This window comes from Haliaeetus albicilla, chromosome W (genome assembly GCF_947461875.1).
Source record: "Haliaeetus albicilla chromosome W, bHalAlb1.1, whole genome shotgun sequence".
In the NCBI taxonomy this organism is placed as follows: Eukaryota; Metazoa; Chordata; class Aves; order Accipitriformes; family Accipitridae; genus Haliaeetus; species Haliaeetus albicilla.
This window is the reverse complement of record NC_091515.1, coordinates 14,050,472-14,067,510: the sequence shown is the minus strand read 5'-3', so window position 1 is coordinate 14,067,510 and position 17,039 is coordinate 14,050,472. Positions and strand designations below refer to the sequence as shown.

Here is a 17,039-nt window from a genome sequence, read left to right as displayed (position 1 = left end):
TGTCCCTGTGTCCCCCCATGTCCCCCAAAGCCCCCCAAAATGTCCGTGTCCCCCCAAAGCCCTCCCCCGTACCTGCCTGGGTCCGAAGCCGGTACCGGGCCGGGATGGGGGGGGGGGGGGGGGGGCGGGCGGCCGGGCCCGATCCGGGAATGGGGCGCGGGGACCCACAAATAGCGGGACGGTACCGGTGACGGGGGGGAACCCGGGAACGGGGCTCCGGTACGGGCTGGGGGGGGTGGGGGCTCCGGTATCGGGGTTGGGGGCTCCGCTACTGGGCACCGGCTTCCGGTACCTGTGGCAGTACACTTCCCGCCCCCCGCCAGCAGGAAACGAAACTTCTCCAGGAAGGGAGAAGGAGGAAAAAAACCCAACCCTGGAGGCCGTGGGTTGAAATTTGAACTGGCCAATCGAGATGCGCCAGGTACACTGAGGTGACCCTCCTGGCCAATAGAATTAAATGACCACAGGTCAGATTCGACAGGGGTATAAACGGGGTCCCGCCGGAGGACACGTTGGCAGTCCTCCTCGGAGCAGCGGGTCTGCAGTTGGGGACTCCCCCTTGGGTCGGGGCACTGCCCGAGGTAACTCCTCGAGGGAGAGAGCCCTCAGCTTTTAGGTGAGGGATACGCGAGTTTTGGAGCCATCACTTTAAATCTTGGGGATTCTTAAGTCGGCCGTGTAGTACTAATTCCCCTTACACCATTGAGCCTCCGGTTTACTACTGTTACCGGAGTTCTAACTAACATTTTACTGAAGAATAAATCCGAGCTTTAACACCTGTTGGATTTGGTTGTGCGTGCATCCGTAACAGTACCGGACTCGGGGGCTCCGGGGCAGGGCTGGACTCCGGTACCGGCGGGGTCCCGGATGCGGGTACCGGCGGCCGATAAGTACGACAACCCCACTAAGCGCTGTCCAGGCCCCGCCCCCCCCGAGACGGATAGACGGCGCCGGCAGCCAACGAGCGCGGCCGCCGTTCGGTGACGTCACTACGGGCACCACGTGCGGCCGCGGGGTCGGTGCTCCGCTACGGGGCCGCCGCAGCACGTGGCTGTAGGGAGGGGCCGCTGCCGGAGCCCTGTGACCGGCGGAGATGTACGGACAAGGGAGGGGACCCCCCCCAAAACACCAGGAGGAACCCCCGCACCCCCCCCATAAGCACCAGCAGGACCCCCCAGGTTCCCCCCCAGCACCCCAAGGGCTGAGCCCAGGGGGAAATAGGTGCCCCCCTCATGGGGGTCAGGGTGCCCCCCCCCCAGTAGGGGAGGCACCCCCCAAGTAGAGGGGGTCAGGGTGTCCTCCCTCCCCCGTAGGGTTGCCCCCCAATAGAGGGGTTCAGGGTGTCCAACCACCCGAGGGGGGGGGGGTCAGGGTACCCCCCCTTTCACCTACATGATCCCTGGGGGTCCTGTTCCAGCCCAGAGCAGGGGGAGAAGGATAGCCCTAAAGGGGGAACCACTTTTGGGGGGGCTACCCCCAAATTGGAGTGAGGGGGTGGGGCACAGGCAAGGCAGGAGGGTGGGTTTTGGGGTTAAATCAGCTTTTTATGGAAGAGGCGACACCAAACTCCGTGACACTGTCCTACACACGGGCACAATGGGATGGAGCGCATAACAGGACCACGGGGGGGGGGGGGGTGATGTGAAACACAGCAGGGGAGGGGCCCACACCCTGGGGGGGGCCACACGGCCACCCCTACCCTCCCCTCCCCACCCCCCAATCCCAGGGGAGATGGGGGGGGGGGAAGAAAAAAAAAAACCAAACCAACAAACGACCCAGCACAACCACTCCCCCCATCCATCTGGTACCCAGCAGGGATGCTGGGTTTGGTAAAAACCAAGCGAGAGGGGGTTAGTTAATCTTTCTTCTTCGCCTCTGGTGGTTCCCCCCCCCCCGGGGGAGTCAGGGGGACCCCACTGGGCAGCATTGTAGGGGGACTGCCAGGCAGGGGGGGGTGAGGGGAGACCTGGTCCTCCCCGCTGACGCCGAATTCGTTGATGCGCGTGAGATCGACACGGTAGATCCAGCGTTGGTAGAGGTAAATGAAGAAGACGACGTCTGATGGGGGGGGGCGAGGAAGAGAGGGGTGAAAGTGAGGGGGGGGGGGGGCACAAGTGGGCCCCCCCAACCCAGTAGAAATGGGGGGCAATGGGGTGATAAGCAGCAAAAGGGGAGGGCACAGGGTCCAGCTTAGACCCACGGGGAGCAGGAGGGACCCCCAGGAAGCAGGACCACCCTCTGTAAGCACCAGGAGGGACCCCCAAGACCATACCGTCCCGCAGGCAGCCTATCCTGTACATCATGGGCATCTTGATGACGAAGGCAAAGAGGTCATCGATGAAGGTGTTGAGGGCTTTGTAGGTCAGCATCCGCCATGGCAGGTGGGCAACTGACTTCAGTTTGTAGTTGATGAAGAGTTGGGGGGTCATGGTGATGAAGCCTGGGGGGGGGGGGGGGGGGGGGGAATCCTCGTTAGCATAAGAAAGCCCTGCTTGTACCGGTGAGACACACACACACCCCCAAAACAGGGGAGCCCCGGCAGAGTGGGAAGGAGCCCCAGAGGAAAAGCTGCAGCCCAGGGTGCAACCTGCAATACCCCCCCTCCTCTTCCTTGCACCAGGGGGGACACTTTCAGCATCTCCCGGCAGCGAGCGCGGCACTCACCGAAGGTCAGGAGGAAGCCGTAAAGCATGCTCAGCACCCACGAGTACCAGCCCTTGTGCTCCAGGTAGAGCAGACTATACACGGCGTAACAGCCCAGCAAAGGGAAGAGAATCCACGAGAGGTACCGGAAAGCCATCTGGGGAGGCAGCAACATCCAAAAATCAGCCAGGAATGTGCCAGAGTGCCAGCCTGGCACTTCCCCGGTTCCCAAACCTCGGACCAAGGAGGGGGTGGGTAATGCTGGTAGCCCATTTCACCGCCTGCCCTGCCCCAGGTGAGTCCCAGGGGAATTGGGGAAGATGAAGCGAGGAGAGGCACGTTGAGGCATTCAGCCAAGCCAGCAGCCAGCCAGAGCCGGGCTCTGCAATGCAGCGCCGTCCCCGGCACTCACCCCCCACCCCCCACCCCCCGCCCCGACTCACATCATCATACACCTTCGTGGAAGACTCTATGTAGGTCGATTTGTCTTTGAAGGTTATGCAGGGAAACACTCCTGCCACCTTGTTCTCACGGTCTAGCTGCCAAAGGAGAGGGGAAAGCATCACAGAGCAGGACCAGGGGCACTGCCAGAACCCCGCCCGCACCGTTGCTTACCCGGACGTCCATGACCTTTGTGATCTTCCAGAGGTCAATGAAGAGCCCGATGAAGACACTGACTTGCACCACGAAGTTGGTTTCATTGTCCAAGATGTAGAGGAGGACGACGAGGGACTGGAAGACACCAAAGAAGACGGAGCGGACAGAGAGCCCCTCCAGAGATTGCCGGCTGTTCCAGAACTGGATGTCTGTTGGGAAGGGGTCCAAGCTGTCACCCCAACAGAGGGGAAGGGGAACCCCCTGCGCTGGAGGCTCCAGAGAGCTACCGTGGCACACACCCCAGGGGAGGGAGCAAAAGGAGCAGGCGGTGTGATCACCAGAGCCGAGCACACACTGCAAAGCACCGTCTGGCATCGGCACAGGCAGCAGGGACCCAGAAAACCACAAGTTTCCGGCTTTATGCCTTCAAGTTGGCCCTGCGGCATGGAGGATCATGACAGAGGAGCACCGGATGCCTCAATGCACACCACAGCGGCCGCAGCCTGCCCAGGACGTGGTTGGATTTGGCTATGGCTGCTGAAGACTTCGCAGCCAGGGAGCGGAGGGCTCATGGCAGCGCATGGCGTTCAGCTGGCCAAGAGCACGCCACAGCACGAGGACGTCTGCTCTGCCACCACCACGGGTACAAGATGGGGTTGGAGGCAGGAGCGGGGAGAGGGTTTTAGGTCACACCACCGCCTTCACATCCTTCCCCTCTCCACGGATCCCCGAGGTCTCTCCGCAGCGCTCACCGTTTTTGAAGGCCAAGAACTCAAAGATGCTGTGCACGATGGAGACGATGATGGTTAGCGCCAGCAGGTAGGGATTCGTCTCCAAGAGAGCAACCTGGAACAGGCATCAAAAACCTCTCTGAGGCTCCTCCTGCCCAACACCCCGGGAATAGGGAGAATCCAGGAGGATCCAGCCGGTCACAGGGCACCGAGGAGGATGAGGGGTTTAATTGCTCTCTATCATTATGGCCTCCATGCTCCCTTCCTCCTACGGAGCCAAGGCAGGCGCCTGCGCACCCCTCCCTCTTTGCATCACAAAGATAACTAATAAGGAGCAATCACAACGAAGAACGGGCATTGAACACTCTTCCAGCAAAGCTAGGGAAAGACGTGAAACATGGGGGAAGGAGCTGCTATGAAAGAGAGGTCTCGATCTATGGGAACGAGCAGGAGAGCTGCAGCCAGGAGGAGGGAGGCCTGCGAGTGGCTCTTACCTTCACCGAGTCCTGCTCCTCATCCGACTGCTCATAGAGGTCCTCTCCCAGGAAATTCCAGGGGGATTTGGTGCTCTGGGCAGCGTAGAGCTGCCAGCGCCACAGGGAGAGTGGACAGAAGGAAAGGCGGAAGGGCAGGCGCTGCAAGGTCTCGTTGATAGGGAAATAGTCCTTCTGCAGGTTCCAGTAGTCATTGAAGTAGAGGATGGGGAAGTAGTCGCCACTGATGGTGTCGAACTTCACATCTGGAGCAGGGGGAAAGAGCGGAGGGAGCCGTGAGAGCCATCATCACCATCATCCCCCTTGGCAGCCATCTGGGAGAGACCAAGAGGCTGCTGAACCCCCGACCCAGCCCGCTACAAGCTCCCAGGGAGGTGAAGGTCACACCAATGACAGAAAAACAAGCCCCCATTCCCCACAGGAGCCCAAACACATCCTCCGAGGAGAGGGGACAGCAGGGACAGCCTCGGAAAGCCACCCTTGGAGCAGGGGAGCCCTGGCACGTCCCAGCCCTTACACTGGTCGAGGGGGGGTGGCACACTGCCCTTCACCCAGGGTGTGTGGTCATCCACCATGTTGATGGTCAAGTTGGGGTGCCAGTGCGAGATGACCTCCACAGGACCGTAGTCTTCTGCCCTCTGCAATGAGAATATCACCGCCTCCGTCACGGCAGTTAGCATCCTTCCGTCTCACACCCAGTGTTAGCCCACCGCCATCCCCCCTTAAACAAGGCAGCAGAGGCGGGGAAGCGGGAAGGGAAAGAGCCAACCCTTCCATCCCAGAAATACTACAAGGAAATCATCATCCTCTTCCCACTCTGCAGAACAGGAGGGATGTGCCCCAGGCAGGAGAGGGAATCCTCTACAGTGCTTCCCAACAGCTTTGCGACCAGAAGAAGGCATGTGAATATTTAGGAGTTTGGCCAATGAGGAAAAAACAAAACAAAACCACAAAACAAACCCCCCCCACACACACACAAAAAACAACCAACCCACAAAAAGAAGAGCTGGTTACCTTGATCATTTCAGGGTCTGCCTCCGTCTCACCTGTCAGGAGGTTCTTGGTTTTCTGGAACCGCCGGCGTTTGTATTTGTTGATCACTGGAAGGAAAGAGGAGACGTGAGCATTTCCAGCTCCACACGAGAAGGCAGGGAAGGAAATCTAAGGAGGCTACGGCCTGCCAGGCCAGGCACAAGCTAACCAGAGAAGCCCGTTTCCCTCACGTCACCCCCCAGAAGGACTAATTAATCTGGGCTGTCTCACAGATCTTCCAGTTATCAAAAGGAAAGGCTGTAGTTTGGGGACAACAAACTAGATGAACAGCCAAACCTTTGGGATAATTGCATCACTGCTGGAGGAAAACACCTGAGATGATGCATCCAGATCTTCCTGTCCTGCAGGAAGACCTGAACATGGCAATTCCTTCCTCTTCTCAACACTGATGTGGCTCCACCCCCCCCATACAGGTAGGGACCCCCCTCCCACATAATGTGGACAGAAACCAAGAGCTCGCAGGGATTTAAAGAGGTTTTCCCTCCGTACATTCACAAAAGACAAATCCCAAGCATGGAAAACGTCCAGCTCAGGGAGCAGCTGAGCCAGCACACTGGAGGCTGCAGGGAGTCAGATATTTACCCTAATATTCCCCTTCAGGCACCTGCCTTTGCTGAGCCAAAGCCAGAGCTCAGCCTGACTCCTTCAGGCTCACGTTTTGACACAGGAATTGGGGTGCCCCTTTCCCCAGCACCACCCCGGGGCCGTCGCGCGCTGCCCTCCTGCCCTGGGCCGTACTTCGTGACATGTGGACCGTGGCGAGGCGCCTGTACAGGTTTTTCTGCCTGGGGTCAGGATGGAAGCCGCTCTTCGTGAAGTACACGTGGATATAGATGGAGCCGTTCTGCTGGACGCTCTGAAATCACACCCCAACAGGGCGGTTACGAGTCAGATGCGGTCAGAGCACGGCTGTCATCTCCCAGCTGCCGCCACTGCCTCAGCACCTGCATTTGGTGCCGACACCGCCCATCTTCCCGCAGCCATCGACCCGTATGAAACCAAAGCGTGAAGAAGCAGCCACTCCCTCACAGAGCAGACCTCAGCTGCTGCACAGTTTGGGGCAAACCTGAAGCCTTTAACGGCTGGTCACCAAAACGATGGCTTCGAGCCCTGTCACCTCCACAGCACATCCGGAAGAGACACCAGCCCACCCCACAGGGTCTCACCTGCCGTCCGAAGCGAATGGGGTATGGCTAAAGGTAACGGCAGGGATGTGCTGCGGCAGCCAACGCCGCTCCACACCTCGGCTCCACTCAGAGCTCCAGGGATGGCTTTGAGCATGATCCTGGCAATCCCCACCAGCCCCCTCAACAATCCCCCTCTACCTGGCCTCGAACCTCCCCAAAAGAGTAGTGGGTGCACCCACCTGCGAAATGTTGACTTCCTCATAGTGTTCGTAGCACCCGTCGGCGTTCTCCCCGCTGGTCCAGTCCCCGTAGATGAGATCTCGCTTCTGCCAGAACAGCGCCGAGCTGACGTTGAAGTCCGTAAAGTGCTCATGCTCGGAGATATAAACGTAGAGGTCCTGCGGAGAGAGGAGGATGTCAGCTGCCAGTGGATGACTCAGCCCGATGGCGAGATATTGGTGCCCAAACCACCCCCGCTCCACCATACAGCGCCATGGCATCCCCTCCCAAACCGGCTCGGCACACCAGCGAGACCGAGAAATAACTCTTGGCTGATGCCACAACGCCAGGGCACGGCAGCCACGGGCAGAGCTATAATTTAGCTCCGCTGGATTTCAGATCTAACTCAGAGTTAGAGCAGCAGGTCCAGCCACAGAGCCACCACACAGTGACCGCACTGACGATCACCCAGGATGGGATGGCACAGCTTCTGCCAGCGTTACCATTAAAGTGTCCTTGGGGAAGAGGTTTCGGCTTGGGGCTCGCGACGTCCCGCCCGCGCTGCTCTGCTCCTGCGGTGCGGGCCCGTGGCGGAACCAGCTGCTGATGGCCCAAATGATTAAGATTCTGTGGGAGAAAGGAGGAGAAGCCGCTCAGGCATTTTAGCTGCCCTCCCCAGCCAAATCGGACAGGGCCTCCTGCAAACAAACCCCTCCCCATTCCCTGGGGAAGGAGGAAGTTGTTAGCGCTGGGTGGGCAAGCCTGCAGTTTCAAAAGCCATTCGTTCTCACCTATTTCTGTCACAGCAGGCATTTGCCCTCGGGCGAGGGGCACCGGCCAGAGCAAACTGGTTCTGGGCCAGTTCAGACCCAGCACCAGGCACAGCAGGAGCACACCAAAAGCGAACAAAGATGCCGGGAGCTCGCCTCAAAGACACAGCGAGAGTCACGCTCCGAGGTATCCCAGAGAAGGCTAACAGGCACGCGAGGCGTCTCTGGCACAGGACGAGGACACCAAGGCATCCCTGGATCCTGGCAGACACCCCAAATCACACACAGAAGGCGCTCAGCCCTCTGTAAGCAAATTGATGCCGAACCAAGAGGACACTGAAGCCATAGGACAAAGCTGGCTCCCAAACGCGGGTGGCAGAAGCGACGGGGTCACCCAACGAGCGAGGGGCAGACCCCAGCACACTCCTGGCCAGAGACCTTCCAGCGGAGCCCCTGGCTCGCTTGCCACCTCCAAACCCATGGCCAAGATGGTTCCCGACCTCCAGTGCACAGCTGCAATTGCTCTCCCAAGCTCCCTGGGCTGCTCCCAGCACAGAGACTGGGACGGGTCCCTCCCGCATACCCTCCACAAGCCGAGTCAGGCAGCACCGTTTGAGTGTATTAAAAGAAATCGAGCCTTTTCCCCCTCATTTTGGAAGGCTTTTGGCAGCATGTCCCAAGGTACGAGCTTCCAGTTCTGTTTTTCTTTGTGGGTAAAGCATAAGGAGCCTTTCGTACATGCCCCAGGCGCCGCTAAATCAGACTTCCCCCTCCTGACCTGTGCACAGAATGACCAGATAACAAGCTTGGGAATGGCGGGCAGTGCCAGCAACCGAACAACAGCTCCTGGGACCAAGCGACAGCCACAGCTGTGCTTCCATGCCGTGGGCAGAAGACTCCGGAGACCCCAAGATAAGTCGGGATTTGGTTCAGCATAACTCTTCATTAGGCTGAGCTGCAGCATTTTGGAAAGCTGGAGAGCCCAAATTAGTCTCCTCACATATGCTCCCGGCCGTGCTGCTGAACCAGAGGGAACACGCAGGGCCCGGCACAGAGCCTGCACTGCCGGCTCTTCTGCAGCCCCATCAGCGGTCGTAAATCCGTGGCCCAGGACATTGCCATTTGCTCAGGAAAGGCTTGGGAGGACATTTCTTTTTCCGAAGGTTTTGGGAACCAGACCACCACACTTTGCCTGTGGCACGCAAACGTCACCCCATTGGGGTCAGGCGACAATGGGGCTGCCATCCACCTGCAGGTGTGAGTTTTCCCCTCACACCTCCTCTGCCAGCCGACCACGACGGGTGAAATATTTCCGAGGGCACAGTTCCCTTGGTGATGAGACGATGGAGCGCTCTTCCCCCCAGCTTTGCTGGACAGGACACCGGATCTGCCGGGGGAGATGGCGCTTTGGAAAGGAACAAGCCTGCCCTTGGAGGGACAGGAAGGAAGAGACGGATGGAGGAGAAGCGTAGCGGGAAGGCAGCTTGTGGGTGCAAGGAGGAGTCATGGCTTCTGGGAAGGGATTCACAACCCATTCGGCAGCACCGGTCTGAGAGCTGAAACCTGCCGGCTCCAGCATCAGCCTCCTCACTGCAATGCGGGCGAGGCCAGGAATGGTGCATTCAAACACACAACACCGGCTCCAGGTGTGCCAGTGGAAACACCCCAACCTCCTTCCCTGCTGGAGAGGGATCCCCTCCTTGCAGAAGCAGGAGTGACCCAGGGCAGAGGCTCAGCACCACACTGGGAGTCATCCGTGCCATGGCATGGACTTTGGATCCCCCCGGCAAGGCGCAGGGAGTGCCGGCAGCTCCTCGAAGGAGCCCAGGAAGAATCAGCCATCCCTGCCCAGGGTGAGCCAGACCCCGGGGCTTTCAGGGAAAAAGTGGGAAGCTTAAGAGCCTGGAGCTCTGGAAAAGCCCTGTACCGGGGCAGGGGGGGAACAACAGCTCCATGAGGGGCAGCCCCATTGGCTTCCCTCCTCCTGGCAGGACACCCAAGATGTGGGGATGAGCAGCACCGTCCTCCTGCACCCCAGGGACCCCGCTGTCCTCTGGGTGGGGAACACAAGCCACCTGCCTCTCCCAGGGACCCCATTGTCCCCTGGGGGGGGGACGGGACGACACAAGTCACCTGCCTGCCCCAGGACCTCTCCAAACCCCCGAGCAGTTTTGGGGCCCCAGTGCCACAGCAGGCCGGGCCACAGCCCCGGTAGCACGGCAGGCCGGCGGCCGGTGCCGCGGAGGAAGATGGGTCGGTAGCACCGAGCAGGGCTCACCTGAAGAGAACGCCTTTGATGACCTGCCAAGCGTTGGGGGCTGGCTGCTGTCGCTGCGTCTCGGCCGCCGCCACCACCGCCGCCGCCGCCTCACCGGCACTCCCGTTACTGGTTACCTACGGGGAGAAACAGGACGCAACGTATCGTCAGCCCAACGGAACTATTCCACTCCCCCACGCCTTCTCCGGTCTCAAGTTCCCCGGTCACCGACCCACCCATACCTGCCCCGGGCCCGGCGGGGACCCCACCGCCGCTACCTCAGTCCCCGGCACCGCCATCTTGTGACGCCGCCGCTCCTGCCGCTCTCGCGAGACCGGTAGCGGCGGGCACGTGACGGCGAAGGGGCGGAGCCGGGAAACCACCCCTACCCCCGACTCTCGGCCCCGCCCCCGACTCTCGGCCCCGCCCCCGATTCCCGGCCCCGCCCCCGATTCCCGCCCCTACCCTCCTTCCCATGTTAACGTCACCGCCGGCGGCCAATAGCAGCATCGTTCGCCTAGGGTTTCCCAGCCCGCCCCGCGGCGGTGACCTCAGCGGCCTCAGCCAATGGCGGCGGCGCCCGCGTGGGGATTTCCAGCTACGGCGGCCGCGCGGCCTTGGGCTCCGGCGGGCGCGGGCGCGGGCGCGGGCGCGGGCACCGGCACCGGCACCGGCACCGGCACCGGCACCGGCGGCGGCCCCGGTGGGATATGGCCCTGCCGCTCGGTGAGAGCTGGGCCCGGCCCTGCCCCGGTACCGGGAGGAGGGGGAGCTGGGGTCTGGCCCGGAGAAGGAAATGGAGGCGGGGGGCGGAACCGGGGCCTGCCCCGGGGAGGAGGGGGGCAACCGGGATCTGGGGGGGGGGGCTAAGGTATCGGGGTCTGCGGCGGGAGGGTCCTGGTCCCTTCTGGGGGGAGTGAGCCGGGGGACCCCCGATCCCTGTCCCGGGGGGGGGGGTCTTGGGGACCCCTCGGTTTCTGCCCTGGGGGGATTGGAGGGGGGCAGGTACTTGTTGGGAGGGGGGGTATCTTGGGGATCCCCTGACAGCTCCTCGGGGGGGGTGTCATGGTCCTGGGGACCCCCTGATCCCGACTGGGGGGGGACAGATCCCTGCTTTGGGTGGATCCTGGTCTTGGGGATCCCCTCGTTTCTGTCTGGGGAGGGGGGAGCATGATCCCGGGGATCCCCCAATCCCTTTTCTGGGGGAGCTTTGATCACTGGGAGGGGGGCAGCAACCCTGTGCACCCCCCCCCCCCAAGTCCTGCTGTGTGGGGTGACGGTTGCATGTGTCCCCCCCAGGAGCTGCCCTGCAGGATCCTGGCCTGGCCATGGCGCATGCCGCACCTGTGACCGGTAAGACACCCCCCACCACCACCCTGGATCCTGTTGTCCCTTCCCAGTCACAGACCCTGGGGCTGGGACCAGAGGTGACCCCAATTTGGCCCTGGCAGGCTGGTGGGGGTCCCCCTCAAAGCCCCCCGAAGGTCAGGGAGGTGCTGGAGGGAGACTCACAGGGGGGGTTTGCCTTTGCAGATGATTTAGGTGAGTGGACCCAGGGGTATGCAGGCAGCTGGTAAGTTTTGCCACGTGTTTTCGGGGCACTTCGGCCAGAGCAGGATCCTGGAGCCTCAGGTGACAGAGCCGACGATGGGGGTCCCCCTGCTCTGCATGCCTGGACAAGCCAAATCCATCCTCTCCGGGGCCGTGAGCGGGCTCTGGGGTGCAGAGCTGTGTGCTGTGAAGCAGTGAACTCCCCCACGGGGACGCGATGGGGTTCAGGGGAGGGGATGGGGCATCTCATCCCCCCCTGATGGCTGCTCCATTCTCTGCCCTGAACACAAAGGAGGCATTTTTGGGTGGAAACGAGGCAGGATCTGGCCATTCCTGTCCCCTGCTCTGGCTCAGGGCAAATGGGGGGGGGCACAGCAAGCCCAGAGGGGTCTCACCAGGGTCTCGGGGTCCTCCCCGTCTCAGGGTTGCCCTGACACCCTCCTCATCCCACAGAGATCATTGAAGAAGTCATGAAGGAGGATGGTTTCCAGCCAGATCCGGCCCCCGTCTTGCCCAAAGCATTGCCCAAAGGCTCGGCCAAGCTGGTGGCCCGTGGCTCCAGCCCCGTGGTGGCCACCCGGCCGCTGCACCCAGCTGAGTCCTGCCTGCTGGCAGCCGGCTTGGCACCCTATGGTGTCACAGTGCTGCCAGCTGACACACGGTCTCCGCAGCTCACCCAAAGCCTCAGCACCCTCTCGCTGTCACCCAAGCTGGTGCCGCGGGGAACAACGGGCGCCAGCGGGCGGCACCGGTGGTCTCCGGTTGCCGGACACAGCAAAGAGCAGCTGGAGGAGCTGCTAGAGCTGCCCAAATTGGTGATCACGGAGCAGCCCAAGCAGCGGGGCATGCGCTTTCGCTACGAGTGCGAGGGCCGCTCGGCCGGCAGCATCCTGGGCGAGAGCAGCACCGACGCCAGCAAGACGCTGCCGGCCATCGAGGTGAGCGTGCCGTGCGGCCAATGCCTGGCTTGGAGGCAGGCCAGGGTGGGAGGGCTGAGGTTTGGGGGTGGTAGAAGTGCTGGGGGGCTGCCAGAGCCCTGTGGGTGCCAGGGGGATGCAGAAACCCATGGGCTTTGGGGTGCTCGGTGCCCGTCCTTGAGCATAGGGGCCTCCCGTGTTGGGAGGACTGGGACTGTGACCAGCACCGGGACCAGCACTGGGATTGGGACTGAGATTGGCACTGAGACAGGACCGGGATTGGGACTGGGAACTGGACTGGGACTGGAACTGGGACTAGAATTGGTACTGGAATTGGGACTGGGACTGGACTGGGACAGGGGCCAAAATTGGGACTAGGATTGGACTAGTGTCTCCCTGGGGTGGTGGGTGCCAGCTGGGTGCTGGAAGGTGCCTGATCCCCATGGGGTGGTGCCAGGGCCCTGTGGGTGGGGGGGTGGTTGGACCCCAGTGGGTGCTGGAGCCTGTGCTGGGGTGCTTTCCCCCCTGCCGTGTTTCTGGGCAGGGGGTCTCCCCCGTTGTCAGTATACCTGGGGTCGTGCTGACGGCTCGTGTCTCCCCAGCTGCTGAACTGCCACACAATCCCCGAGGTGAAGGTGACGGCGTGCTTGGTGTGGAAGGACTGGCCCTACCGCGTCCACCCCCACGGCCTGGTGGGCAAGGACTGCAGCAACGGGCTCTGTGAGGTCGTCCTCAAGCCCCAGACCAACCCCAAGCACAGGTATGTGATGTCAGGATGAGTCCTGCCGCCGGCGGAGAGCTGCGCCGGGCCGGGGCAGAGACCTTGCACCGGGATGCCGGCATTGGCTCATGCTGGAGTCGGCGCCGGCAGGACGAAGGCTGTTTTTTGGGGGGGTTCCCTGGGCAGTGGGAGGCTGGGAGGGGCAGGACACCTGAGTCCCCTGGAGTTTTGGATGGGGGGAGCCACCTTCCCAGCACGTCTCTGCTCCCTGGCAGCTTTAGCAACCTGGGCATCCAGTGCGTGAAGAAGAAGGAGATCGAGGCGGCGATAGAGAAGAAGCTGCAGTTGGGCATCGACCCCTTCAAAGGTGGCGGGGGGGGACTCAAGCAGAGCCATTCCTGGGGACTGAGACCCTATTGCTGCAGGGGATCTGGATCCTGGGGGGGCCACTGACCATCCCCTCTTCTCTCCCCCAGCCGGTTCCCTCAAGAACCATCAGGAGGTGGACATGAACGTGGTAAGGATCTGCTTCCAGGCCTCCTACAAGGACAGCTCCGGGCAGACACAGCACCTCAGCCCGGTGCTCTCGGAGCCCATCTTCGACAAGAGTATGTGGTGGTGGGGGGGACTTCATATCCCTGCCCCCCCCTCGAACACTCCCTGCTCCGGCATCTGTTTCTGGGGTGGGATGGGTGATGACGTTGCACCAACCGGTTCCTCACCAGGGCCTGGCTCAGGCCGTAGGGTTTGGCCAGGGTTGGTCCCACGTGGCTGGTGGGGATTTGTCCCCTGTGCCTGGAGTGGGATGCTCACCTGCATCCCACAGAGCCGGTACCCTGCGTGAGGGCTGGTTTGGAAGAGATGATGCCAACAGGAACGTTCCCGGTGCCTGAGCCTGGTCTTGGTGTCCTGTCCCAGACCGATGCCCAGTGCAACACCTGGGCGGTTTGGGAGCCACCTTGCCAGCTCACAGCCTGAGCCGTGATGCTGTCCGCAGAGTCCACCAACACCTCGGAGCTGCGGATCTGCCGGATGAACAAGGAGAGCGGTCCTTGCACGGGCGGCGAGGAGCTCTACCTGCTCTGCGACAAAGTCCAGAAAGGTACCGGGGGTGAGCTGGGAGCCCTGCGACCCCGAGGGCATCTTTGGGGGCCAAATTACCCCCCAAAGGAAGCCAGGATGGGGGTGAAGGAGGGTGATGAATGCCAGAACTGCTGGAAACTTTTGGGTATGGGTCCAAATGGGATTGGGAGCTGGGAGGTGCCACCTCCCCTGGGCTCCTAAACACCCCTTGGGTGCTGGAGGGGGGACCAAGGGGGTCCTGCAACCCCCCAGCTCCTCTGCTGTGGGGGAAGGGCCCCTGGGCTGGAGGGGGAGGACCCCCAAGTCACGATGGGAGGGATCTTGGGTGGTTTTTGGAAGTGTAGAGGGCAGGAAGGGGTGACCTGGGTGCAGGAGAGGGGACCTCAGGGTGCTGGAGGGGGGACCCCAAGTGTTGATAAGCGACTTTGAGGGCTGGAGAGGGGACCCCCCGCTGCCTCACTGACTGCCCCCCCCCTCCCCCCCCAAATCCCTACAGAGGACATTGCGGTGGTTTTCCGGAAGGAGACGTGGGAGGCGCGGGCGGACTTCTCGCAGGCTGATGTGCACCGCCAGGTTGCCATTGTCTTCAAGACACCACCCTACCAGCACCTGGAGCTGGCTGAGCCCGTGGAGGTGGAGGTCTTCCTGCAACGGCTCACCGACAGCGTCTGCAGCGAGTCCTTCCGCTTCACCTACCTGCCCAAGGACCATGGTACCCGCGCGGTCACGTGCCCTGGGAGGGGGACGACAGGCCCCCGGGATGGGGACAGGATCCCCGGGGTTGGGATGTGGCCCCCCACGATGGGGACAGCCCCTCTGAGACAGGGACGAGCCACTCGAGTGGGGTGAGGGGGACTGGGGACACCCTATGTGATGACGACGATGATGATGATGAAAGCCCACAGGACTGGGGACAGGTCCCCAGGATGGGGACAAGGCTTGAAGGGTGGGGACAGCCCCCCTGGGATGGGGACAAGGCCTGTGGGATGGGGATGTGGGATGGAAATGGGCCGCCTGGGAAAGGGATGAAGCCTGTGGGATAGGGACGGGTCTCTCCAGGCTGGGGACAGGCTCCCAGTGTGGGGACAAGGCTAACAGGCTGAGACCTGGGACCGAGGGGTGGGGGAGACACCCTGGCACTCACGGCCCCCCCCACATCCCTTCCCCGCAGACGCCTACGGGGTGAACGTGAAGCGGAAGCGGGGGATGCCTGATGTCCTGGAGGAGCTCTCAAGCACAGGTGGGTGCTGGCAGGGACCCCCCATGAAGGGGAGAAGGCTTCATGGGGGGGTCACCCCAATATCAGGGACACCCCCCCCTCCCCTTTCCCATGCTGTGATGCTCCCCTCACCCTGTGCCCCCTCCCCGGCCCCGCAGATCCATATGGGATCGAAGCCAAGAGGAGGAAGAAGCCACTGGGATACACGGATCACTTCGCGCCCTTGCCAGTGGCAGGTGGGTCCCCGGGGAGGGGGACACAGTGGCACCCATAGCCTGACCTGGGGTCAGAAGAGCCCCCCCCGCAAGGGTGGGAGACATCTCCAGGTCCCCCCAGACTTGGGAGAGGCCCCTGGGGCCCCGCAGGGTCACCCCCAGACATGGGAGGGGACCCCAAGACCCCCCACCCTGTTATATGGGTCCCCCCAGACTTGGGAGAGGCCCCTGGGGACCCACAGGGTCACCCCCAGACATGGGAGGGGTCCCCAAAACCCTCACAGCCCCAGGGTCACCCCCAGAGTTGGGAGCAGCCCTAAGGGGACCCCCACAACTCTGAGAGTGTGTGTGTCCCCTGCCCTGGTGTCACCCGAGGAGGGTGTTGGGGGATCAGGAGGACCCCCCAGAGCCCCCCTAAACCCTATTCCCCCCCCCCCCAGAAGATGCCTTCGCCCTCTTCACTGCCGAGCCGGAACCCTTCGATGCCCTAGCCCAGCTCTACGTCCCTTTCACCCCCCCGGCCCTCCGCGAGGGGTTGCCCCCACCCTACCCCCCCACAGACTTCCCGGCCTGTCTGGGCCCTGAACTGCTGGCTGAGCCCTACAGTTCCCCACCCCCTGCTCCCCACTTCCCCCCCACCGACCCCCACCCCACCGCCAGCCTGGTGGGCACCCATATGTTCCCTGGGCACTACAAAGAGGCTGACCTGCGCCTTGGGCATGTCTGAGTCCCCCCCTGAACCCCCCCCTTCTTCCCCAGCACAGACTTGGGGCACCCCATTACCCCCACACACACACACAGCTTGGGGGGGGTCCCCCTTGTCCCCAACCCCCCCTGCCCCGGGCCGGCTGGCCCCGCCGGGGCGGCATGGAGCTAGCCCCCCCTGGGAAGGACACCCCCCCACCCCCCACCCCACCCCAGTTCAAGCTGCTTTGCACTATATTTATAGGGGGGGGGACCCTCTGGTGGCCCCGGGGTGGGGGGACACATGTGCCACCACCCCGGTCCTGCAGGTCCCTCGTCCCTGTGTGCCGGGGATGGGGGGGGGAATAAAGCCATGGATTCCATTGCTGGCCTCATCCTGCCCTGGAGGGGGGGGGGAATTGGGGCGGGGGGGGAAGGGGATAATGGGGATACTGGGAGAACTGGTTCCCAGTAGAAGTCCCTGCTGGGAAACCCCAGCCACACCCTGGCGCTGGGATGGATACGGCAGTGGGACGGGCTGGCACTGGGACCAGTATAGCCTGGGAACTGGGACCAGCACCATGACCAGTATAGCCCTTGGAACCGCGACCACTACTGGGACCAGCCTGGACCAGTATAGACTAAAGACTGGGACAAGCCAAACCCAGTACAGCCCTGGGAATGGGACCAGCACCAGGACCAGTCTAGCCCAGTATCCCCTGGGACTGGGACCAGCACCATGACCAGTCTAGCCCAGG

The 17,039-nt window shown here is 62.3% G+C and overlaps 2 protein-coding genes across 3 annotated transcripts; one reads left to right on the top strand and one right to left on the bottom strand.

The window, feature by feature from the left end:
- Positions 1-1,745: 1,745 nt before the first annotated feature.
- On the bottom strand, positions 1,746-10,236 carry LOC138683305 (putative lipid scramblase CLPTM1). The gene is made up of 14 exons (XM_069774930.1): positions 10,134-10,236; positions 9,913-10,028; positions 7,368-7,491; positions 6,885-7,043; positions 6,257-6,374; positions 5,480-5,565; positions 4,983-5,103; positions 4,466-4,710; positions 3,993-4,086; positions 3,259-3,449; positions 3,087-3,182; positions 2,665-2,800; positions 2,273-2,440; positions 1,746-2,058 (listed from the first exon to the last, which is right to left on the bottom strand). The coding sequence occupies exons 1-14, from the start codon at positions 10,188-10,190 to the stop codon at positions 1,856-1,858; spliced, it is 1,914 nt and encodes a 637-aa protein (XP_069631031.1). The 5' UTR covers positions 10,191-10,236; the 3' UTR covers positions 1,746-1,855.
- Positions 10,237-10,581: 345 nt separating this feature from the next.
- On the top strand, positions 10,582-16,370 carry LOC138683336 (transcription factor RelB homolog). Of its 2 annotated transcripts, none has more exons than XM_069775025.1 (11): positions 10,582-10,617; positions 11,191-11,244; positions 11,896-12,380; positions 12,962-13,119; positions 13,356-13,447; positions 13,557-13,688; positions 14,078-14,182; positions 14,660-14,875; positions 15,335-15,403; positions 15,541-15,618; positions 16,041-16,370. In XM_069775025.1, the coding sequence occupies exons 1-11, from the start codon at positions 10,602-10,604 to the stop codon at positions 16,322-16,324; spliced, it is 1,689 nt and encodes a 562-aa protein (XP_069631126.1). In that variant the 5' UTR covers positions 10,582-10,601; the 3' UTR covers positions 16,325-16,370. The 2 variants fall into 2 exon arrangements, with proteins under 2 accessions (XP_069631126.1, XP_069631124.1); XM_069775023.1 differs by having other exon boundaries at positions 16,038-16,369.
- The last annotated feature ends 669 nt before the right edge of the window (positions 16,371-17,039 follow it).